We start from the raw sequence: 8,255 nt of genomic DNA on the forward strand, positions 1-8,255 counted from the left end.
TTGCCCTGGATTCCATTACCAGGAATAAGTATTGCTAGCATTTTGTTATCTATCCTTTTAGACCACTGCTATCAGTAGAAATACAATGTGAGCCATATAACAATTAAATGGTTTAGTAGCCACATTAAGAGAAACTCTACCTAAATATATAAAATTAATTTTAAAGTATAATTTATTTAACCTGATAAACACAAAGCATTATTTCAATGTTAATAAATAAAACATATTAATGAAAGTGTTTAAATCCTTTCTTCATATTAAGTCTTTAAAACTTGGTGTATATTTTACACTCACAGCACATCCTATTTTGGAATCATCACAATTTAAGTGTTCAAGAGCCACATGTGTTGGACAGCACAGTCCAAGACTCCTTTTGATTTGTAAATAATGATATGGCCACACATAAAATTGAAATTCTCCATCCACAAAATGCTGGTCATATGAAACCTATAATTTTTATAACAAATAGGTTTATATACATATATTACATATGTATATTGTATATACAGTATGTATATATATAGTTTTATAACAAATGTTTAATTTTAGGACAGTTTTGGATTCACAGAGAATTTATGAAGATAGTACACAGTTTCTAAATACCGCACATGCATTTCTCTTACTATTAACATCCTTCAATGGTACATTTCCACAATTAATAGACCAATACTGATATATTATTATTGACTAACGTTCATTTGTCAGTAGATTTACTTTGAATTTACCTAAGGTCATCGATCTGCAGAATCCCACTAGGAGACCACATTTCATTGAGCTTTCATGTCTCTTTAGGCTCCTCTTGGCTATGACAATTATCCAGATTTTTCTTATAACAACTTTGTTTTAATTTAAAAATTATTTTGTTTTAGAGATAGAAAGCATGAGCAAGGGATTCGGACAGAGGGAGAGAGGGAGAGAGAGACAATCCCATCAGGCTACAAGCTCTGTGTGGAGCCCAACACAGGGCTCAATCCCACAATCCTGCGATAATGACCCAAATGAAATTCAGAGTCGGGCCCTCAACCGACCAGCTGTGCAGGTGCACCCTCAGATTTTTCTTATTTTTGATGATCTCGACATTTGTAGGATTATGGTTAGATATTTTGCAGAATGTCCCTCATTTGGGATTTACTGATGATTTCCTCATGATTAGAATGGGGTTCTGGGTTTTGGGGAGGAAGACCTCAGAGGTATAGTGCAATTTCTCTTCATATCATACTCTTCACATCACATCAAGGGAACATGCTATCAACATAACTTATCTCTGGTGATGTTTCCTACGATCATTGAGGTAAGTTGGTGCTTGTCAGGTTTCTCCACTAGTAATTTTTCCATTTTTAAATATTATTAATTTGTTTTGAGAGAGAGAAAGAGAGTGAGTGAAGAGCAGAGAAAGTGGGGCAACGAGAGAGGGAGAGAGATAATCCCAAGCAAGCTCTGCACTGTCAGTGCAGAGTCCCATGCGGGACTCAACCTCACAAACTGTGAGATCATGACATGAGTCAAAATGAAGAGTTGGACGCTTAACTGAACTACCCAGGCGACCCAATCCATTGTTGTTGCTCTTTTGCCACCCTTTTCATATGGTCCCTTTAGGAAGGAATTCACTATGTGCAGTCCACACTTGAAGAGTGGGAAATGTGGAGTGTCCATAACTGATTTAGAATTCTAACGCATGGGAAGTTTGTCTGTTCTACCTCACTTATTTTTTCAATAATTTATTTATATCAGTGTCTCTTGGTGACATATTTTATACATTGGGTTATTATTCAACACGATTTTATTTTCTTGCTCAAATTGTTCCAGCACTGGCCACAGGGAACTTTCTCAGTCAACTATGTCCCATTAACATAGCCCCATCATAAATGGTGCTGGTTGTTTTTTGAAGACTTTAAGACGCTTTGGACTTATCTGGCATATTCCCTGCCCCAGCCCTAGAATCAGCCATATCTCCAAGGAAACGTGGTTCCTTATATTGAAAATAGTATTAGAAGCGAAGATACAATATTTAGGCATGCTCATTGCTTCTAGGCTATCCTCAAAAACATCAAAGATGTGACCTAGATTTTGAGAGATAGAGAGTTCAAAAGTTAGAAATGGGTAGGAAACGTATTTTTGGAGAAGCATCCAGCAGGAACAGGATTTGAGGTTTGGGAAAAGCACAGTCTCACAAGGAATCCAGAAGTCTAGAGCAAGCAAGATTCTTTGGAGGGACACAGTAGGGAGAACAATCTGGCTGCAGTATGCAAGATGACCCTGAGCAGCAAGAATCTGAAAGAGGAGAGAAGATATAATATTCAGTGTAATAGCAAGTACAGTGTTACATTTGTCCCTCCTGCATACCACCTTGGATGATGAGGGAGGAAAGGACTGAACACTTGATCTAATCTGAACAGTCTGAGGAGTTGTAACCTGTCTCACCTGCAGCAAGCCAAGAGTTTTAAAAAGTAATTTTAAAGTTCTTTGTTTGGTTAATTCGTTCACCCAATGTTGTCATCTTTAAAAAAATAGTTTATTGCCAAGTTGGTTTCCATATAACACCCAGTGCTCTTCCCCACAAGTGCTCCCCTCCATGACCATCACCCCCCATCACCTTTCCCCCTCCCTCTCCAACCTTCAGTTTGTTCTCAGTATTCAAGAGTCTCTCATGATTTGCCTCCCTCCCTCTACCTAACTTCTCCCCCTTCCCCTTCCCATGGTCCCCTGTTAGGTTTCTCCTGATAGACCTATGAGTGAAAACATATGGTATCTGTTCTTCTCCGCCTGACTTATTTCACTTAGCATGACACCCTCGAGGTCCATCCACTTTGCTACAGATGGCCAGATTTTATTCTTTCTGACTGCCATGTAGTATTCCATTGTATATATAAACCACATCTTCTTGATCGACTCATCAGCTGATGGACATTTAGGCTCTTTCTATGTTTTGGCTATTGTTGAAAGTGCTGCCATGAACATTGGGGTACATGTGCCCCTATGCATCAACACTTCTGTATCCCTAGCAGTGCTATTGCTGGGTCATAGGGGAATTCTAGTGATAGTTTTTTGAGGAACCTCCACACTGTTTTCCTGAGCGTCTGTACCAGTTTACATTCCCACCAACAGTGTAGGAGAATGTCCGTTTCTCCACACCCTCGCCAGCATCTATAATCTCTTGATTTGTTCATTTTAGCCACTCTGACCGGTGTGAGGCTGTATCTCAGTGTGGTTTTGATTTGTATTTCCCTGCTGATGAGTGACGCTGAGCATTGTTTCATGTGTCTGTTGGCCATCTGGATGTCCTCATTGGAGAAGTGTCTAGTCATGTCTTCTGCCCATTTCTTCACTGGATTATTCATTTTTCTGGTGTGGAGTTTGTTGAGTTCCTTGTAGATTTTGGATACTAGTAGCTCTTTATCTGATATGCCATTTTCAACTATCTTTTCCCATTCTGTCGGTTGGTTGCCTATTAGTTTTTATGATTGTTTCCTCCCAATGTTGTCTTTCTTATTATTTAGTGTTAAATCTCTTATGATTGCAAATGATAGAAACCCAACTCAAAATAATTTATTATAAAGGGAGAAATTAGGGGACCATGGAGAGAGGAAGGGGGAAAGAGAGCAGAGAAGAGTGAGGGACACAGATCAAGGGAGACTACTGAATACTGAAGAGGAACCATGGATGCGAGGGACCAGCCCACGCACCAGAGTCTAAGGGTCTCTGAGTAGGGGGTTGGTGTCGGCGAAATATCTACAATAAAGAACACAGACAACATGAATGGTGGAAGAGACCACACTTTACTGTGAAACTTAGTGTCTTATATACCATAGGTGATTACATCTTTATTTGAATGATTACATTGTTTGTAACTTCTTAGGAATCACATGTTTCAGAAAGGATCATTGTTTTCATGGGAGAGAGAACAGAAAGTTAAAGACAGAAATGAAGGACAATGCAGAAGATCAAAAAACATAATTTATCACTAAAAATACATCAGCAGGAGTTTTATTTTGTGTACATAGTGTAATATTAACTGAAGCTTATGACAAGGCTATTTTTCTTTAAAGGTTAACAGTAGTCTGTGAGTAAGGTGCCTCTAACCAGGGGAGAAGTTTCAATCAGAAAATCTGCCCATTTACTGAAACCACAATTACCAAGTGGCATGAACAATAGGAGAACTAACTCCAGTCTCTGATCCATTTAGGTCAAGCAGTCAAGTGCACACATTTTCAAGCAGGGGAAGCAGGGTCCCAAAGGCCACACAGCACTTCTGGCTGGATAGGCCCCAACACATGGACTGAAGGGGGAGGGGGAGGAAGGGAGGGGGTGATGGGGCACTTGTGTGGAGTTGCACTGGGTGTTATATGGAAACCAACTTGAAAATAAACTATTCTAAGAAAATAATAAATAAATACAATAAAAAAAGGGAGAAATTAGTTGTGTTCCATTTTTGGTGTCTTCCCTGTATCTCTTTGTGCTTAAGACTTCATGCACCCAGTCCCTTTCCTCTGGCCAGAGCTTGGGTTTCTTTGCGTAAGGGCTTTTCCCACTGCACAGCCTGCTTGGCAGACATGAGTGCTGGAGAATCATCACTCATATCCCTGGGTGCTGTCCTCCACCAGTGACACACAGGATTAGGGGTATCAATCCCCTGGCTTCTTTGGCCTTCAGGCAGGATTTGGTGAGGCAAGTGTCTCCCATGTTTTGTCAAAAATTCCCCAGACGATGAAAGTATTGGAGCTCATAGTGGAGTTTGGCTTGAGAATACACAGGCTCTGATTGATTTATTAATATTTCTCATTTTTTAATTTAAATTTTAGTTAGTGAATTACAGTGCAATTTTGGTTTCCGGAGTAGATATCAGTGACTCACTACTTCCACCCAACACCCAGCGCTCATTTCAACAATTGCCTTCCTTATTGCCATTCACCCATGTAGCCCAACTCCCACCCACCTCCTTCCATCAACCCTCAGTGTGCTCTTTGTCATTAATAGTCTGTCACAGTTTGTTTTCCTCTCTCCATTTTTCTTTACCCCCTTCCCATACGTTCATCCATTTTATTCCTAAATTGCACATATGAGTGAGTCCATATGGCATTTGTTTTTCTATGTTAGACTTAGTTCACTTAGCATAACACACTCTAGCTCCATCCACATTGCTACAAATGCCAAGACATCATTTTTGATGGGTGAATAATATTCTATTTTATAGGTATACTACGTCTTCTTTGTCCATTCATCACTCGATGGACATTTTGGCTCTGTCCATAGCTTGGCTATTCTTAATAATGCTGCTGTAAACATTGAGGTGCATGAATCCCTTCAAATCTGTATTTTTATATGCTTTGGGTAAATACCTGGTAGTGCAATTGCTGGATCATAGGATAGTTCTATTTTTTTTTAAATTAATAGTTTATTGTCAAATTGGTTTCCATATAACACCCAGTGCTCTTCCACACAAGTGCCCCACACCATGACCATCACCGCATTCCCTCCCTCCCCCTACCCCTTTAGTCCATGGTTCATTTTCAGTATTCAATAGTCTTTCATGATTTGTGTCCCTCACTCTCCCCAGCTCTCTTTCCTCCTTCCTCTCCCTATGGTCCTCTGTTAGGTTTCTCCTGTTAGACCTATGAGTGCCAACATAGGGTAGTTCTAATTTTAACTTTTAGAATCCTACATCTTGTTCTCTAGAGCGGCTGCACAAACTTCTCTTCCCAACAACAGTGCAAGAGGGTCCCCCTTTCCACATCCTTGCTGAAATCTGTTGTTTCTTGTGTCATCAATTTTAGCCATTCAGACAGTGTGAGGTGGTATCTCATTGCGGTTTTGAATTGTATTTCCTTGATGATCAGTGATGTGGACATCTTTTCATGTGTCTGTTGGCCATATGAATGTCTTCTTTGAAACGTATCTATTCATGTCTTCTGCCCATTTCTTAACTGTATTATTTCTTTTTGGGTGTGGAGTTTGATTAAGTTCTTTCTAAATTTTGGGTACTAACCCTTATCCGATATATTGTTTGCAAATATGTTCTTTCATTCTGTACGCTGCTCTTGAGTTTTATTGATTGTATCCTTTCTTGTGCAGACGCTTTTTATCTTGATGAAGTCCCAATTATCCAAGTTTACTTTTGTTTTCCTTGATCTGGCAATGTGTCCACTAAGAAGTTTGTGTGGCCTAGGTCAAAGAGTTTCTGCTTGTGTTCTTTTCTGGGAATTTAATAGTTTCCTGTCTTGTATTTAGGTCTTTCATCCACTTTGAAGTTATTATTGTGTATGGTCCAGAAAGTGATCCAGTTTTATGGTTCTGCATGTTGCTGTCCAGTTCTCCCAGCATCATTTGTTGAAGAAACTGTCTTTTTTCCCATTGGATATTCTTTTCTGCTTTCTCAAAGATTAATTGACCATATAGTCTGTTTTTAGGTTTTCTGTTCTGTTCCATTGATCTAGGTGTCAATTATTGTGCCAGTACCATACTGTCGTGAAGACTATAGCATAAAGCCAGAATAGTGATGCCTCCAGCGTTGTTTTTCTTTTTCAGGAATGTTCTGGCTATTTAGGGTCTTTTGTGGTCCATACAAACTTTAGGATTGTTTGTTCTAGCTCTGTGAAAAATGCTGGTGGTATTTGTGTAGGGATTTTATTAAAACACATGTGCTACACCAACTGACTTCCCTTCCTATCACTGCCTCTGCCCACTGCCTCTGCCATGCATCCTGGGATCACCTCCCAAGTAAATCACTTGTACTTGAATCCTTGTCTTCTTCTGGAAGAACACAAGCGAAGACAATGGGAGTGTACAACGGAAAAACCCTGAGTACATCTCTAATCACTGCAGGGCCCAGGGCCTACATAGTTAAGGGAGTTCAGTTTCACCCCCTCTTTTCAGGATCATGCTCTTTCTTTGTGGTGGGAAGAATGCAGTTGGCAGCTCTAGGGTTATATCCTAGCCTCTTTCATCCCCAGCCATATTCACAAGAATTTCATATTGAATTTAGGGATGTAGACTTGAGTCAGGGACCCATCCTCGAACGAACCCTTGTGGACTATGTTACTTGGCCAGGGAGTCCAAAGCTGTGGTGATCCTCATCTAAAGCCAAATGCAGAGTAACAGGAGGTGTGGCTTGGTTATCCAGAGAAAACCAAGGTCATGTCAACCAGAAAAGGAGGGATGGATGTTGGGCAGGTAGAGGAGACTGATGTATATCTTCACTGGCTATGTTATCCTTAGGCAGCAGATTGAAAGTGAAAATGGTCTTGAGGCTGAGATCTTGTAACCATAACTCTTCCTTTGATACCAGATGTGGGTAGACTGTTCCTATAACATTAACCAGCTTCCTCTCTAGACTGATGAGTGGCACCCACCATGCCTTCTGTATACCCTTTTTTGTCCTGTGGTTGTTTTCTCCTAAGCCTAGAGCAGGTGGCTGATTCATGCTGAGCCCAGGGGGTTTTTGTAAGGCTCACTCTGTCCCTCCTCTCACCGTGGAGTTTCTCCAACAGCACAGAAATAGGTGCCTGAGTCTGTATGCCTCAAGTCTGGGATGGTGAGACTTACAGCTTTGTTTCCTTTCTGATGTGATACAGAATATCGTCCTTGCCTATTACTCGTGCTATCAGAATAAATATAAATGATCTCAGTCATCTTTCCATTGGGGAGCTGTCGAAACCAGCTCATCACATAGTAAGTATAGCTGACTGTGAAACGGCATTCCAAGGTCACAGATTCTCCCTTTTTTCTATGCATTGAACTTGGAGATTGTGTGACACTCTGCGTATTGCTGGAACCTGTAGAAAAAAAGAAAAAAATAACTTAGCTGCTGACATTGCTCTCAAGAAAGCTGTCACAAATAGACAGGTTTTCATCCAGAAAACAAAGTGGAAAAGGCATAATCAAGTTCTCTTCTAACTTCTTTCCCAAACCCTCTCCCTTGGGCTCTTGCTTCAGGGATGGTGGGCTCCTTACCAAAGAGGATGAAGGCCACCACTGTGCACAAGAGAGCGGGCGCTGCGGACTGCATCCTGGGGCCCCTTCCCTCCAGGGAAATGTCTCTGGTTCTTCCTGCCGCCTGCCAGTTGCAGTGTCACTGGAGCCAGGTGGCTCTGTGGTCTTGCTTCTATAGAGCTGGCAGCGGGCCTTTGCACACGTCAGCTTCGTCACACTTCCTGCTGTCTGTGTCTGCCTCCCGTCTTCCTCAAGGCTCCTCTTGTCTAACTGATTGATAACATGTCGTGTATGGTTTTTCATGAAAGAAAACTTGTCCAATGTGGACA

At 40.9% G+C, this 8,255-nt stretch overlaps 2 gene segments (V, D, J or C); both read right to left on the reverse strand.

The window, feature by feature from the left end:
- The window catches only part of LOC115301965, a 550,585-nt gene that overhangs the window by 219,994 nt on the left and 322,336 nt on the right, over positions 1 to 8,255 (reverse strand).
- LOC115301989 lies at positions 7,324 to 8,049 on the reverse strand. The segment is given in 2 exon segments: positions 7,324 to 7,769; positions 7,948 to 8,049. Coding segments are annotated over 2 exon segments (363 nt in total).

The sequence above is a fragment of the Suricata suricatta genome, chromosome 9 (assembly GCF_006229205.1).
Source record: "Suricata suricatta isolate VVHF042 chromosome 9, meerkat_22Aug2017_6uvM2_HiC, whole genome shotgun sequence".
Classification (NCBI taxonomy): domain Eukaryota; kingdom Metazoa; phylum Chordata; class Mammalia; order Carnivora; family Herpestidae; genus Suricata; species Suricata suricatta.